The sequence below is a fragment of the Notamacropus eugenii genome, chromosome 3 (assembly GCF_028372415.1).
Source record: "Notamacropus eugenii isolate mMacEug1 chromosome 3, mMacEug1.pri_v2, whole genome shotgun sequence".
NCBI classification, from domain to species: domain Eukaryota; kingdom Metazoa; phylum Chordata; class Mammalia; order Diprotodontia; family Macropodidae; genus Notamacropus; species Notamacropus eugenii.
The window spans coordinates 195770596-195788133 of record NC_092874.1 but is presented as its reverse complement, the minus strand read 5'-3'; the positions used below and the strand labels follow the sequence as shown (position 1 = coordinate 195788133).

The 17538-nt window shown below is 38.2% G+C and overlaps 1 protein-coding gene across 2 annotated transcripts in view; it reads right to left on the bottom strand.

Moving 5' to 3' along the window:
• Positions 1 to 17538, bottom strand: part of GUCY2C (guanylate cyclase 2C) — a 121906-nt gene that overhangs the window by 64016 nt on the left and 40352 nt on the right. For both annotated transcript variants that reach the window (XR_011977040.1, XM_072653876.1), the window contains exons 6-9: positions 9248 to 9344; positions 5492 to 5600; positions 4325 to 4451; positions 609 to 694 (exon numbers count right to left, since the gene is read on the bottom strand). Coding sequence is in view for 1 of the 2 variants with exons in the window: in XM_072653876.1 (XP_072509977.1) it covers positions 609 to 694; positions 4325 to 4451; positions 5492 to 5600; positions 9248 to 9344 (419 nt within the window). In the remaining variant the exon portion in view is untranslated. The remainder of the gene's footprint in view (positions 1 to 608; positions 695 to 4324; positions 4452 to 5491; positions 5601 to 9247; positions 9345 to 17538) is intronic.

Below are 17538 nucleotides of genomic sequence, written 5' to 3'. Positions count from 1 at the left end.
ACTGTAATAAAAAAAATAACATAAAGTAACAATGAGATGACATAGTGTCTTTCATTGCTTATTGGGAACTCCTGTTTGAAGAAGTCCCTTGTACCAATGCAAGTGAACACCTCTGAGAGCTCTAGGCAGCATTCTAAAACAACAAATTTAACAGAAGGTGCCCCCCTGTTTTGGTAGAAGAGCCTTCTTCAAATAAGAGTTCTCAATAAGCAATGAAACCACAGATATAATCCCTCTAACAAGTAACAAAATAACTGCCAGTTCAGTGGTACTGAAATTTATAGAAGGGCAAGATTAATAGAATGTATCCTTTCGCATCCTTTGCCCTCTGGCATAATTTAATATACTGGGAAGGAGAAGGTGATTCAGCGAGGAAAATCCCTCTACCAAAGAAAGCTGGTACTATTATTTTATCCATTTTACAGATAAGGAAGGTGAAACTAAAAGATGTTAAATAGCTTGTCCCTGGTCTCCCAGTTAGCAAGTGTCTGACATTCAAATCTAGTTCTCGATGACTGAGTAAAGCACTCTATCCACTAGGCCACATCCCCATGACATTTTTGCTTTCCTAATTACCCTCCTCATCCAGCTTTTAGAGGCCAACATACCTCGTTAGTATCTGCTGAAGTATACAGAATAGTCACATTACTGTCAATATCGCCCCATTCATCCAGAGTTACAGGACCTAAAACTCCTGCAGAGGAAAAATTAGTAAGGATTAGTAGTGGTCAGTATTCAGATTCAACCCTAGAGATGTTAGGACACTGACACAGAGTGGAAGTGACATCCAAAATCTCCAAACTTCAAAGTGGCAGCCAAAACTTCAAAACCACAGTTCCTTCCACTGCATTATTCTGCTTGTATGTGGCAAGAGAGTTTCTAGAGAAAGTCTCATGGGAGAGATATGGGGAGAATGGCTTCTTGTTTCAAAGTCTGGGCTTTAAATTACACCTTTAGTGCTCCACAAAATCATTTCTTTTATGGAAAAGAAATTATCTCAAGCTTGTAATATGTTGCACCATAATGTGAAGGCAAATAAATGGCACCACCAAATTTCTTACACTTTCAGGCTATAGTTGATGCTATAATGCAATGAAACTGAATGAATAAACGAATGACTGAAGTACCTTTTGTTTTTAAGAGCAAATTAAGGATGTACTGAATTGGTTGTCCCAGCAAATCTCTGAAGAACACATGAAAAAGTAAGTTTTCTTATTTATTTACTGGAGGTTTCCTGATGATTAACAATGGCTCTTTCCTATGACTGTATATTGGGTTAAAGACTTAAGTCAAGTTGATTATATTTGCCACTTGCAGCAGGATAACCTGCAGAATTAAGCAATGAATTCTACCAGCTGAAGTTTGTGCGATTTATATTGATAGACTGAAATATCAGGATCACAGTGTTTTTCAGCTTATTTTAGCCATCAATGAATGGAACAGCCTTAGGCAGACACAGCCATGAATGACTTCTTAAATAATTGTTAGAGTGGATGAAGAAACACCCAAACACATTTTTCTTTCTCTCCTCAATCCACTGCTTTAGCATCCATACCCCATATGTCCCAGAATACTTGAAGAAAAAGCTTGTGATCATTCTTTACCAGTCATTACACTCTTTCAGCCCCATCGCATACATTGTGTGGAACTATGCTGCCATCTAAAGGTTAGAAAAGAGATTTCAGTGGCTCATGGCTAATAGTCATTTCTGAGAATGCTGAGGAGCCTCATCTTAGTAGGGGTTGTTTCCTCTCCTAGAGAGTATTATAGTATCAAAAATTTAGAGTTAGAAGGAAATTTTAAGGACATCTGGAATACTTCTCACATTTCACAAGTGAGGAACTAAGAAGGTCATACAACTAGAATTATAGTAGAAATGGAATTTGAACTCAGATCTCCTGACTGTGAATTGCTCTTTCAAATGATCAAATAAGAGAATATTTGTCAAAGGGCTTAGCTTGGTACTTGACACATAATAGGTTATTGGAATAGAAATGTTTATTACTTTCCCTTTTCAATGTGCCAGCTTGGAGATTCATTAAGAATTCAGTGCAGGGGAAATCAGTGAAAGAATGATGTACTATGGTGTCATAAATTTAGAGCTGGGAAGGAACTTAGAGATTTTCAGGTTTTAACTTGTGTTATAGATGAGGAACAGAGGCCCAGAGACATCAAACTACTTGTCCATAGTCAAATAGGATGGAAGTGGCAGAGTCAGGAGCTTTAAGGTCTTCAACTTCAAAACTGATTCCTTCCAGTGCACCATTCTGCTTTCATGTGGCAAAAGAGTTTCTAGAGAAAATCTCATGGAAGAGGCATGGGGAGCATGGAGAATAGCTTTTTGTTTCAGTCTAGGTTTTTAATTTGCACCTTTGGTAGTCCGCAAAATTATTTCTTTTATGAAAAAGAAATTATTCCAATCATATACTGTCTTACACTCAAAAAATGTACAGGATGAATGGAGTACGTAGTACTTCATGTAACATAATTTCAGGCAACTTCATCTGTTGTAATATCCATAGCAAGAAGTTAAGAGATCAGAAAGAATGAGGGTTCTGGGCTGAAGGAGACAAAGGTGGGATGGCAGAACAGCAATAGTTAATGTATTAGAGGGGCTATGAGGGAGGTAAAGGCAGATCTGCAACATCTCTATAGAAAAGGCAACAAATATACTTAGTAAATGTCACTGCTCTGGAATATAGGTTCTCAAAATGGATAATACTGCTTCCTGGAGGATGCTGGAACAATCCAGGGGGATGGGGTGTACTAGTAGCCTCTGGGGTAATTGGGGGGGGAGTGTTGAAAAATAAAGGGGTGGTAGAAGTGTATGGAAAGAAGAGAAGAAAATTGTGAAAACTGTTCATATATGGTTCATCTATTGGGTAACAAAAAGTCCTAGTGATTACATTATTTTTCAAATAAGCATACAAAATGCAAGTTATAACCAATCTGTTGGTTAAGTCCGCCAACAGATCTTAACAAGTAAGTGTTGGTAGGCAAGTGAGTCGCACATTGTCATGAAGTTCAGCATATATTGGCAAGAATGTGTGCATGTAATGACTTGTTTATAATACAATACTATATGGTTACATGACACAACATTGTGTCATCAAAATTCCAATGGAGATCCCACAAATATACAATAAATTGTTAAATTTAAGATGCATCATTTATTTAAAAATTTTTATATTTTTTGAAATGATGCAAATTTCAAAAAAAAGTTAGAGTAGGTTTCCAGGGAGGTGCTGAGTAATTTTTTTAAAAAAGGGGAGGTAGGTCAAATAAGTTTGGAAACCTCTGGTATAGAAGATCAGCCTCTACCAATGGACTTCTCTGATGGGTGGATGTGACTCCAGGTGTCTGAAAATTCTGATAAGCCCTTCCAAGGTGGAAAGGTTTCAAGTACAAGCCCCTGTAAAGGAGTAGTGTGTGTGCATGTGTGTGTGTGTGTGTGTGTGTGTGTGTGTTCTTGTAAGTATGTGTGTTGTCTGAAATTCAGCCTGGTTAAGTTCAGGAAGACCATATTTCCAAGGTTTGAACTTGGGTGATAGATTTTTGTCCAAAATAACTAACAAGACAACCAAAAGTGCTGATAGATTGTACAGTTATCCCTTCCACATCATGACTTTCCCCATTACGGTTTTGATATATCAACTGTTGGCACAAATTAAATGGGAATCTCTGGGGAATTTTGCAGAAGCTACAGATGATGCAGAAAAAAGTTTAGAAATTCAGAAATGTAAAAAAAATATGAATAGTATTATATAATATCAACATATTTTAGCTTTTAATATGATAATAATTCAGACTTCTTCTCTGGTATGAAGGGAGGATCAAAAAATTTTATGCAGATTTTCCAGATGGGTGGGAAAAGGGGATGTCACACCACTAATAAGTGTGATATGAAAGGAATAACTGTAATCTGCACCCACACAGATGTAATTCACAGATCTCTGAGGCCTTGAAATATACACAGGAAGCTAAGTTCATATTTTCTAGCTAACTAATTAGAACTGGTGAGGGTAGAAAGGGGGGAGTTTTAGCAACACTTAGTCTCAATAAATTAGACAATTCTAGAATTCCTGGGGTGGGGATATCTCCTTTGTTTTTTCAACATCCTCCTTTTTAGCCTTCCCTCGGCCAACCTAAATCCTACCTAGTCCTCTTTGAAAGTTGAATTATGGATCTCCACATAACAGATATGCAATGTTTTGAGTAACCATCCCATCAAATCCTTCCATTGTTGCCATAGGTCAATTCAGATGCCAAAACTTTTTTTCAACTTTCTTTATATTTCACACACATAAATTTTATACATAAGTACCTTGGAAAGTGAGGTTTCGGAAAGCATGAGAAAAAGAGTTAGATGTGTGGTCTTGAAGTGCTTGCTTTATCATGTGTCCAAACAGCATGATTCCATTCATGTGGGCAAGAACAAAATCATCTTTCACCTAAAAGGAAGGGATTGTGGGGAGAACCCCACAGAAAATCTGAGTCTAGACAAATATTCTAGTTTTAAGCTCATATAACAAGACAGTTATATAGTCCAGTTCAGCCAGAGAACTCTAAGACTAATGTTGGGGAGGGGGGTGAGGATGAAAATGGCTCACATTTACGTGTATTTCTTTTGATCCTCACAAATAGCACTATGAAGTAGATGCTACAAATAATATTCTCCCTATTTTATGAACAAGGAAACTAGAGCTTAGGAAGCTTAAATGCCCACAGTTACCCAGCTTATAAGGGTCAGATTTAAAACCAGAAATCTCCTGACTTTCCAAAGATTGTTCTTTCAACCCTAAGATAGGGCAATAGCAGAGTTGTACAGAAGGGTCTCAGACTATAGCATGAGTGGTAATAGCTCTTGGTCAAATTACATAAAACCACTTCTTTGTGTGCTTCACCTCCAACTGGACCCCTGACCCTCCACGTTCCCAGGGTCCTCAGAGTGCCTACTAGATATCCAAGGTCCCCTGCATCAGTCTTCACCTATTCGAATTTAACCTTCGCAAGACTCTAGGCTAAAAAGGTTTGAATAAACATTTTCACATTAAGATAGTGATTGATTATTGTACTACCCCAATAGTATTTTAATTTTAACAAAGGACAATATCTTAATCCAAAAATGAATCTCTGATGGTGATAGGCTTGTCTAAGAGACACTTAACAGGGTGGGGAAGGGAGGAGGAATGAGGAGAAGCTTCTCATGGTTCATCAAATGTTATTACATATCAAGGCCCACCAGAGAGACAAAACTAGGTGACTCCTAAGAACTCCCTGTGTTCATCCTTCTACTTCACTGTGACAGATGCTTCTCTCAACATGAAGCTTTCATGACAATAGAGTAAGTAGCTCAAGCCTAATCCTTAGCACAATGTTGTGTGACTTTAATGACGGTGAAAGTCTGTGAGAAGAGCAGACATTATTTTCAGGTCTAGAGCATGGGAACCCATTGCCCAGAGCAAAGAAAATTGTACCAAATGTGGGTTACCAATGAGGTATTCAGTAAGTCAGGTAAGCTGGAACTCTCAGGCAGCAATGTCAACACGAGGACGTTTTTCATGTAAGGAGCTGATGTGGTATTCTCAAAGTACTGGTTACTGAAATAAAAAGCATAGGTTTCTTTTTGAAAATAGACATCTGAAAACAAAGATGCAACTTTCTTATGACATAAAAGAGATTTAAATTAGCCTCAAAAATAGTTTCCTTGTATATTTTACCTCAAAAAAATTGCATTTGGGTCACAAAATTTTCTATGACTCCACTGTTCTTAATATCTTCTCCCCCTGCCTCCCAATAGCCTGTGAGCTCATTAAGAGTAAAGACTGTCTTGTTTTTCTTTGTATCTGCAGTGTTCAACACAGAAAAGAGGCTGAAGAAATGCATTTTGACTGACTGACACATGTTCACTTTTTCTTACTCCTTTCTTGGTCAGTTGGCTGTGGAGATGGGAAGCTTCTGCTAGCTAATAAGCCAAAAGGAATATAAAGGAGAATCAGAAAATGCTGAATTTCTGCTGCTTCATTTTCTTTAGACTCTTGGTATGTAAACTAGTACTTGCAAGGCTAAATTACACTGGTCTATTTAGCAATATTCTTTTTAAGAACTCACAACTTTTATAGATATTGGTATCTGTGGGTGGAAATCAAGATCAGCCATTCAAGCCTATTTAACAGATGAGGAAGGGGAAGCAAAAACAAGTCAATGGACTTTTCTGATACACCTGCAAATATGCAGGGGATCCAAATTTTCTAATTAGTAATAGCATTTATAGAATGCTTAAAGATTTGCAAATTACTTTACAAATATTATTTCATTTTGTCCTTAAAACAGCCCTGGAAAGTAGGTGCTACTATTTCATTCCCATTTTATGGATGGGAAAACTGAGGCAAATTGAGGGTAAGTGACTTGCCCAGGGTCACAAAGCTACTAAGTATCTGAAGCTACATTTGATCTCAGGTTTTCCTGACTCCAGGCCCCTTACTCTATCCACTATGCCACCTAGCTGACTCTTAATTTCTATGCTGCTTGAATACTAAAGCACTCTTTTTGAGTCTGACAAAAGTTCAACATTTCTTCCTATATTTTCTTGTAAAGTCCAACTGATTAGGAATAGGGTTCAACCTAAAGGACCCCAAAGGAGATTGAAAATTAAATAAACTTGAATACTAAAGCACCCTTAGAGGCTGTCAACAAGGCTTCCCAGATAGAGGATGACTATACTGAGGAGTTCCCACAGGAAGGATTTCAGGAGATGAAGGAATATAAGAATTAGAGATCTAAATGTGACCTACTTCAGGATTGTTATAAACAAACTGATTGGAGGTAGCGGAGTACAGTAGAAAGAACATTGGCCTGGAATCAGAAGACCTGAGTTCAAATCTATCTATTGCATACTACCCATGTGATGTTGAGTACTTCTCTGGGCCATAGATTCTTCATCTGTAAAATGAGAAGTTTGGACCAGATGGTTTCTATCCTTTGATCTATAATCCAATGAAAGGAAAATCAAAGTGTTCCTTTGGCTCAATACACTAAGACTATTGAAGCATTCCAACCCTTGTGGCTGGCCTGATTTTTCCTGAGCATTTAACATTCAGCTTAAACAGAAGAGGATGCTTTTCCCCCTACAGTAAAAACATGACCACTTAAATATATTCAGTGTGGATGATAAGGCTAGGAAAATGTGGCACATAGTAATAGTCTTTGGTTTGAACTTTTAAAATTTGAACTTAGATAAGCAATAATTAATCATCCCCTCAGACAAGGAAATAACCATGTGACTCAAACTAAAACAAATGGCCGAAGAACCACCACTTACTGAGTTCCCCATTGGCTCTTCTCTAAGACCATCTACTCTAAATTAATTTATAGTAGTTATAAGGAAGGAGAGAGGTAAAAAAGGGGGAAATTCCTTATCCAGAATTCTCCTTCCCTGGTCTTGGTAAGGAGAGAATTTCTTAAAAACCTCTACATATTTTATGGTTCATATTTCCCTAAGGGCAAAGATCAATTGCACAAGCCAGGTCTTTTTATCTAGAACTCACCTCTTATCAAAACAGGCCTAAGGAAAGTAAACTGGGAGCAAAGGCTATTTGTTCATAATGGAAAGGCTGATTACACTCTTCAGTGTATAGAGACAGTAATCAGTTGATTCATCATTCCTGCTAGACTTGGCTAGGCAGGCGAGTGAGAGTATAGGGTAATGGAGCTTTCAAATTCCTATTTTATTTCATCTTATAATGAATTCTAGTCTGTTCACTGCTAGCAGTAATAGAATCAAATGGAGAATTTCCAGCTGCCCCTGGACATCACCTCCAATCCAACATGTGCAGAATTAAACTCATTATCTTCCCCCCACCCCACCTGCCAAATTTGTTTTTTTTTTCCTCCTACCTTTCCTATTTTCTGCTCATGTTTCTACCATCCTCCAACTCATTTCAACTTTAAACCTTGAAATCATCTGTGATTCTTCCTCATCTCTTTCCACAGCTACTCTACCTCTAAAAAGTCTTTCATATTCCTTTCTTTCCTCCCTCATGGCCTGAATCATTTCTGCCTAAGCTGTTGCATTAACCCCCAGACCAATCTCCTTTAAATCCATCCTACAAATAATTACCTGATAAATCTTCTGAGTGCACAGTTCTCATGACATTATTGCCTCATTCAAAATTTCCCATGGATCCCCATCATCACCATCCTGTCATCTACTGAATAAAGTCCATTTTGCTTAGTCTGGCATTCAGGATCCTTGATAATTTGGTTGCATCATGTCTTTAGAGTTTCATCTTTTGTTATTCTTATTCACTCACTCTGTACTATGGCCAAATTGAACTACTCATCATTCTCCCATCTTTACCATTCTCTCCTATATCCATGCCTTTGCTCATGCCATTCCTAATGCCTGAAATGCCCTTCCATTGAGTTCTTCCTGTTGAAATACCACCCATCTTTATCACTCAGCTCACCTAGTATAGCCCCCTTCTCTGATTCCTCCAGTTAGGAGTCATCTCTCCATCTTTTGAACTTTCACAAAGCTTTGTTTTATTAGTAGTAAGAGCACTTAAAACATTATAACAGCTCCATTAGTACTACTGACAGTTTACAAAGCACTTTCAATATATTGTCTCATTTTGAACCCCCCCTCATTCATTATAGTCCATTTTTTGTAAACTTTAGCTACATATGGATTATAATCTCCTTGAGGTTAGAAACCATGTCATATATTATCTCCCTCAGTCTTAATATATTGCCTTGTGAATTTTAGCCATTCAATAAATGTTTATTGAAAATCACTCTCTGGCTCTTAGTATTGTCATTTACGAAATAAGGAAATTAAGCTAAATCATTTCCAACATTTGTCCTAATCCAAAAAGTCTGTGATTTTTAATTTAATGGAATTTAAAGGAGAAATGAAGCTGTATTCAAAAGCTATATATCTTCAGTACATCATCTACAGACGCCATGGAAAATGTGGCAGGAAATAACGTTTCACAGGGAAACGTATTTATAAGATCATAGCATGAGAGTCACAAAGGACCTCAGAAGCTCTTTAGTCCAGCCCTCTAATTCTATACAAGAGAAAAGTGAGGCCCAGGGAGAGGCTTCCTTAAGATAATTAGCGAGCTTCAGGCAATAGTGGGATTTGAACCTCAGACTTCTGAGCCTAGACTCAGTGCTGTACTCACTATGTCATTGTCCTTTATCACAGTCTCAAGAGAAGGAGGGTGCTTGGAGTGATACTCACTTGAAAATATCCACCAGAATGATGACGATGTCTTCGTCTGATTTGTGATTACCCTTGAGGGCATTAACAGACTCTGGTGTGCCACACATGATAATCACTGTGAGGGCAAGGAAAAGAGACAAGGCCAGACATAAAGAGAAACATAGAAACTCAGAGGATGAGAACTCAGAGGTCATCTAGTCTAATTCACATCCAAACAGACAGTGTCTCTACAATAACACAAGCAATGGTGGTCCAGCCTGTACCTGAAAACCTCCAGAGTGGGGAAACTCAGCACCTCCTAAGGCAGTTATTTTCATGTATATGTGTACACACACACACACACACACACACACACACACAACATATATATACATATATATATATATATATACGCACATGTATATATGTGAATATGGGTATAATCAATAAACATTTACTAAGCTCCTACTATGTGCCAAGCATTTGCTCTAACTGCTAGGTCTACCAAAAGAGGCAAAAGACAGTCCCTAACCTCAAGGAGTTTAAAATTTAATGGGGGGTGGACAATGTTCCAATAAATATATACAAGGCAAATGTAATTTATACAGGATTTGTATATATAATAATATTAATTTATATAAATAAATTTATAGAGGATAAACATAAAGAAATTAATAGAGGAAAGTCACTGGAATTAAAAGGAGTTGTAGAAGGCTTTCTGTGAAAGTGGGATTGTAATTGGGACTAGAGAAGCCAGGGAAGTTAATAGTTGGAGCAGAGAAAGAGTGTTCCAGGCATAGGAGACATAGAACATACCTAGAGTTAAGAAATGGGGGTATCTTGTTTGTGGAATAGCGGTGAGACCAGCATAGCTGAATCAAAGACTGTGTATTAGAGAGTAAGGTGTAAGAAGATTGGAAAAATAAAAAGGGAAGAACTTTGAATGCCAAACAGAGTATCTGCTCCTAGAAAAAATAGGATGACACTGGAATTTAGCAAGTAGGGATCTATGTTTTAGGAAAATTACTTTAGTGACTGAATGGAGAATGAATTAGAGTGGGAGCGACCTGGGACAGGCAGACCCACCAGCAGGCTATGGCAGTCTTCTAGGTACGAGGTGAGGAGGGCCTGCACTAGACTGGTGGCAGGGTCAGAGGAGAGAAAAGGGTGTATTCAAGAGATGCTGCAAAGGTGAAATCAGCAGATCTTGGCAACAAATTGGATATAAGGGTGAGAGATAGTGAGAAATTCAGTATGACTTCAAGGTTGAGAGCCTGGGGTATTGGAAAGGTGGTGTTGCCCTCTACAGTAACAGAGAAGGTGGGAGGTTTTGAGGGGAAGATAATAAGTTCTGTTTTAGACATTCTGTGTTTAAATTGTCTACTGGACATCAAGTTCAAGATATCTGAAAAGTCGTAGGAAATATGAGATTTGAGGTCAAGAGAGAGAGTAGAGCAGAAAATGTAGTTTTGGGAATAATCAGCCCCGGAGAGGGTAATTAAATCCATGGGAGCTGATGCCGTTACCTAGCGAAGTAACACAGAGGGGAAAGGCAAGTCAGGAGCAGGTCCTGCCTTAGCAAGCCAGAGGCCTTGGGGGCAACTATCAATAGTAATGGTTTCCAGAGTTCTTAGGTCACAGACAGTAAAAGGGTTGGACAACCAGTCAGAAGGAGACTAGAGAGATCTTTCTGCTGGCACAGGGTGCATTGCCCATACCAGCATCTGGGTCATAGACCTGAGTCTCAGTCTCAGGGTGAGGAAGATCACTAACTCACAAAAACTTGCTACCCCAGGGCCATGGGGACCCTGACCACAATTCTAGGACAGAAAAAAGTGCATGAGGTTCCTCACAGACCAGAACACAGGCCAAGAGAGTAGTAATTACACCTCTTCTTAGATCATACCACCTTGGAAGAACTGAAAACTTACAGACCCCCAGAACTATCTCTGAAAACTGCTTCCCAAAAAACCCTGAAACTTGAAGGCACTCCTTCTCCACTCCAGGAGCAGAGCTCAAATTTAAAATAAAGTTAAAAGTCAAGAAATAGGCTGGAAAATGAGCCCCCCAAAAAAGAAAGAGAAAAAAGAACCTGACTATAGAAAGGTCCTGTGGTGGAAGGAAAGGTCAAAAACACAAACTCAGAAGAAGGCAACAAAGTCAAAACTGCTACAACCAAAGTCTCAAAGAAAAATGTGAATTGGTCTTGAGCCTAAAAAATAATTCCTAGAACAGCTCAAAAAAGGATTTTAAAAATCAGATAAGATAGGTGGAAGAAAAATTGGGAAAAGAAATGAGAGTGATGAAAGAAAATCATGGGGGGAAAAAGAGTCAATTGTTTGGTAAAGGATGGACAAAAAAAACCCCTGAAAAAACATGACACCTTAAAAAACAAAATAGGGACCAGTGAAGCCAAGATGGCAGAGGAAAGGCAGGGATTTGCCTGAGCTATCCCCAAAACCCCTCCAAATACCTTTAAAAAAATGACTCAACAAATTCTAGAGCAGCAGAACCCACAAAAAGATGTAACCAAACAAATTTCCAGGCCAAGACAACCTGGAAGATTGACAGGAAAGGTCTGTTGAACAAGGCTGAGAGAGGAGTGCAGTTCAGCACAGGCCTCTCTAGTGCAGATCTGGCCCCAGCAAAGTCAGAACAGGCCTCGGGGCAACTGAACCAGTCACAACAGTGGCAGTTTCCAGACCCTTCAGCCCACAGATGCCAAAGACAACTTAGAAGATCAGCAGGAAAGGTCCATCGCACCTAGGTAAGAGTAGAGCACAGTGCAGGGCAGATTATGCCAGTACAGCCTCAGCCCCAGTAAGCCAGGAAAAGGCCTTGGAAGTGACTGAATGAGCAGTTGCAGCATTAGCAGCAGTGGTAGCAGCAGCAGTGGCTGCCTCCAGAACTTTCAGTCCACAGAAGGTAAGGGGCTTGAAAAACTAATCAGAAGAAGATTTCAGGGGTCTTTTTGCTAGCACTGAGGCAGGACTCTGTTGCTTTGCCCATATTCAGATCCAGGTCCTGGGTGGCAGCCTTGGGGTGAGGAGGAGAATTAGTATACCAGAGCTTGCTACTACAGCAGAGTTGGGACCTTCCTCACAGTTCCAGGGTAGAAAAGAGTGCTTGTGGTCTCTCACAAATCAGAGCACAGGTGAGGAGAGGAAGAAACACCTCTTCTTAGATCATAACACCTTGGAAGGATTGAAAACTTACAGGTCTCTAAAAAGTATCTTTGAAAATAGCTGCACAAACCCCCTGAAACTTAGAAAAGTGTGACTCCCACCCTGGAAGCAGAGCCCTACTTTAACAAAGACTTACAAGTCAACTAATAAGTGGGAAAATGTGCAAACAATGGAAAAAAACTCTGACTATTGAAAGTTACTATGATGACAAGAAAGATCAAAACACACACTCAGAAGAAGACAATATACTCAAAACTCCTACATCCAAAGCCTCCAAGAAAAATATGAATTAGTTTTAGGCCATGGAAGAGCTCAAAAAGGATTTTGAAAATCAAGTAAGAAAGGTAGAAGAAAAATTGGGAAGAGAAATGAGAGCAATGCAAGAAAATCATGAGAAACAAGCCAACAGCTTGGTAAGGGAGATAAAAAAATAGTGAAGAAAATAGCACAGCCAAATGGCAAAAGATCCAAAAAGCCAATGAGGAGGAAAATGCCTTAGAAAACAGAATTGGTCAAATGGAAAAAGAGGTACAAAAGCTTGCTGAAGAAAATAATTTCCTTGAAAATTACAGTGGAGCAAATGGAAGCGAATGACTTTATGAGAAATAAAAAAACAATAAAAACAAAACCAAAAGAATGAAAAAAAATATAAGATAATGTGAAATATCTCATTGGAAAAATAACTCACCTGGAAAATGTATACAGGAGAGAGAATTTTTTATTGGACTATCTGAAAGTCATTATCAAAAAAAGAGCCTAGACATCATCTTTCAAGAAACTATTGAAGAAAACTGCCCTGATATTCTAGAAACAAAGAGTAAAATAGAAATTGAAATAATCCACTTGTCACCTCCTGAAAGAGATCCCAAAATAAAAACTAGCAGGAATATTATAGTCAAATTCCAGATTTCCCAGGTCAAGGAGAAATTGAAAGCTGCCAGAAAGAAACAATTCAAGTATAGTGGAGCCACAGTCAGGATAACATAAGATTTAGCATCTTCTACATTAAAGTATCAGAGGGCTTGCAATATGTATTCTGGAGGGTAAAGGAGCAGGGATTACAATTCAGAATCACTTACCCAGCAATAATCCTTTGGAGGAGAAAATAGATATTCAGTGAGACAGAGAACTTTCAAGAATTCTTGATGAAAAAGACCAGAGCTGAACAGAAAATTTGATTTTCAAATACAAGACTCAAGAGAAGCATTAAAAAGGTAAATAGAAAAGGGGAATCATAAGGGACTTAATAATTTTAAACTGTTTACATTTCTACATGGGAAGATGATATTTGTAATTCATAAGACCTTTCTCATTATTGAGGCAGTTAGAAGGATCATATATGGACAGAGGGCATAAGAGTGAATTGAATATGAAGGGAAGATATCTAAAAAATAAAATTAACTGGTGAGAGAGAGGAATGTACTGGGAGAAAGGGAGAGGTAGAATGGGGTAAATTATCTCACATAAAACTGGCAAGAAAAAAGCTTTTGCAGTGGAGGGGAAGAGGGAGAAGGTGAGGGAGAGTGAGAGTGAGTGAACCTTTCTCTCATCACAATTGACTCAAAGAAGGAGTAACATACACATTCAATGGGGTACAGAACTCTATTTAACTTACCCTACAGGAAAGTGGGAAGGGAAGAGGATAAGAGAAGGGCCATTGCGGGGGAAGGGGGGGTTGATAGAAGGGAGAGCAGATTGGGGAGGGATAGTTAGAAGCAAAACACTTCTGAGGAGGGACAGGGTAAAAGGAGAGAAAGAACAGAAAAAATGGGGGAAGGGACATAGGATGGAGGGAAATACAGTTAGCAATAGTAACTGTGAAAAAAATTTGAAGCAAGTTTCTCTGATAAAAGTCTCATTTCTCAAATATATACAAAACTGAGTCAAATTTAGAAGAATAAGAGTCATTCTCCAGTTGATAAATGGTTAAAGAATATGAACAGGTAGTTTTCAGATGAAGTAGACAAAGATATCTATAGTCATATAAAAGTGCTCTAAATCGCTATTTATTAGAGAAATGAAAATTAAAATAGCTCTGAGGTACCACTTCATACCTATCAGATTGACTAACATAACAAAAAAGTAAAATGACAAATGTTGAAGGGGATGAGGATAAATTGATCACTAATGCACTGTTGGTAGAGTTGTGAACTGATCCAACCATTCTGGAAAGTAATTTGGAACTGTGTCCAAAAGGCTAGAAAACTGTGTATACCCTTTGACCCAGAAATACCACTAGTAGCTCTATATTCCAAAAAAAAATTTTTTTTAAAAAGGGAAAGGATCTATGTGTACAAAAATATTTATAGCAGCTCTTTTTGTAGTGGCAAGCAAGCAGACATTGAGGGGATGGTCATCAGATGGGGAATGGCTGAACAAATTGTGGGCATATGGCTATGATGGAATACTGTCCTGCTCTAAGAAATGATGAACAGGATGCTCGCAGAAATACCCTGGAAAGCCTTACATGAACTGATGCAAAGTGAAATGAGTAAAACCATAATATTGTACACAACAACAGCAACTATGAATGACTTAGTTATTCTCAGCAATTCGATGTTCTGAGATAGTTCTGAAGGACTTGTGATGACAAATGCTATCCACCTCCAGAGAAAGAACTGATGGAATGTGAATACAGATCAAAGCCTACTTTTTTAAAAACATTATTTTTCTTGGCTTTGTTAGGGATTTTTTTGGTTTGTGTTTTCTTCCATAACATGACATATGTGGAAAAATGTTTTGCATGGCTGCAACATTTATCACCCATATAAAATTGCTTACCTTCTCAAGGAGTGGGGAGTAAAGGTAGGAAGAGAATTTGAAACTCAAAATTTAATAAACAATTTTAAATTTTGTTTTTACACATAATTAAAAAATAAAATATTAAATTTTTTTAAGTGTCAGAGACTGTAGAGAGATCAATGAGAATGAGAATTGAGAAAACCTATTCGAATAGACAACTAAAAGATCATTAGTCACTTTAGAGAGTAGTTTTGGTAGAATGATGATGTTGGAAGCCATATTGTAAAGGGTTAAGAAGAGAGTGAAAGGAGAGAAAGTGTAGGTCGGCATTAAAGAAAGCCTTTTCAAGGAGTTTAGTTACAAAGGACAAAAGAGACAAAAGATGATAGTTAGCAGCTATGAAAGGATCAAATGAGACTTCACTTTTATCTCTAACTTTAAATCTATCTTACTCAGCTTGATCCATTGCCCTAGCCTGCCAAAATCTTCTTGGATCCTGTCTCTGTCAGGCAGTGTGTTAGCTACCCCTCCCATCTTCATATCAATTGATAAATTGACAATACTTTCTATGGCTTCATCCAAATTAATTATTAGTGTTTAACACCACAGGTTCAAGAAGGACACATCTCTGGGGCATTCTACTGGACACCTCTTTCCAAGTCAATATTGTGCCACCTCTAGTCCCTATGTATTTGTTTAAGCTGCGCCCCCTCCTCCTCATCATCTCTAAGAATCCTTTGTCTTATTTCAAGGTTCAACTCAGATGCCACTTTCTCCATGATTCTAATACTAATTGCCTCCTTTTAGCTTTTTTCTTCCTCCTCAAATAACTTAGCATTAAACAATCTGTGTAGATATTATACCCATGCAATAGAATTTAAACTCTTTGAAGACAAAAGCTCTTCTATTTTTGTCTTAGGACAACTAGGCAGCATAATGGATAGGGTACCAGGCCTGAAATCAGGAAGACCTGAATTCAAATCCATCCTCAGATCTTTATTAACTGTTTGGCCCTAGGCAAGTCACTTAACTCTGTTTATCTCAGTTTCCTCCTCTGTAAAATGAGCTGGAGAAGAAAATGACAAACCACTACAGTATCTCTACCAAGAAAACTCCAAATGGAGTCTTGAAGGGTTGGATGCGACTGAGCAACAACATTTTTGTCTTGGTATTCTCAGCATCTATTACATAATAAGCACTGAATAAATGTTTGTTGAATTGGACCATAATGACTTTAAATGCACCAAATGTGCGATTATCTAGTCCCCTCTGGATCCTGTTAACCAGGGTAACAAAAACTTATCAAAGGACTTTATCAAAATCTAAGTATATCATATCTACAGCATTTACCTCATATTAACTCTGTCAAAAAAGGAAATTAAGTTAGTCTGGTATAACCTGTTTCTGATGAAGTTGTTTTGCTAGCTTTTAGGGATTACTATTCCACATTCTAAGTACTCATGAACTATTGCTTCAATAGGAAGTTCAAGAATTTTTCCAGTAATAAAAATCAAATCCACCTAGTCAACAGTTTGCATATTCTGCCCTCTTGTATTTTTTGAGTTGTTTTGACCATTCTTGTCTCCCAATTTTGAATACACTCTAGCTTGTCAATATTCTTCCTACATAATTTGGCATTCCGGCCTGAACACAGTATTTCTATATGTGTTTAGACCAGGGCAGAGAAACTATATATAAAAAAGAAGATGGTTGTGGTGAACTATAATCTAACATGTTTCATTTAAATTTGAGTTTTTCAAGAACTAACATTCCTTAGTTTTAATTGCATCAAAGAATTTTCTCATATAAAAGTCTATGTCTGATAGCTTAGTAATTAAACTCTCCAACCTCCTACAACACCATCTCCACAGGAGTTGCTTCACCAGCACTTGCCACTAAGTGGGTCCCCTCCCACTCTTTTCCAGTTATACCCTGCTGCATTGGAATGACTAATCTCCAGGCTGAACAACCCCCTACAACTCCCCTACTCCAGTTATGATAATCTACCTGATCTCATTCCTCAATAATCAACATATTCCTTGCTCATCATACCCTCTTTATCCCAGGGATTATGAACCCTCCAACTGTTATTGTTCAAACCCCATTCTCCATCCCCCACTGCCCACTGCCTTATTCTCATCCTCCTCAACTCAGTCCCCTATCCCCCACCAGTCCACTCTCCAAAGCTACCCAACCCTTCCACAGTGCTCCATAGGTAATGAACTTGTTTTCATCTTAAACCATTTCCCTTCTGACTTCTTCAGTTTTCTTGCTATCACTGAGACCTGACTCCTTCCTGATGACACAGTCTCCTTTGCCACCTTTTCCAATATTGGTTATAGTTTTACTCATAGCTTTCCTTCCTTACTAATCAGAATACTTGTTACTCCCCATCATGGCTTC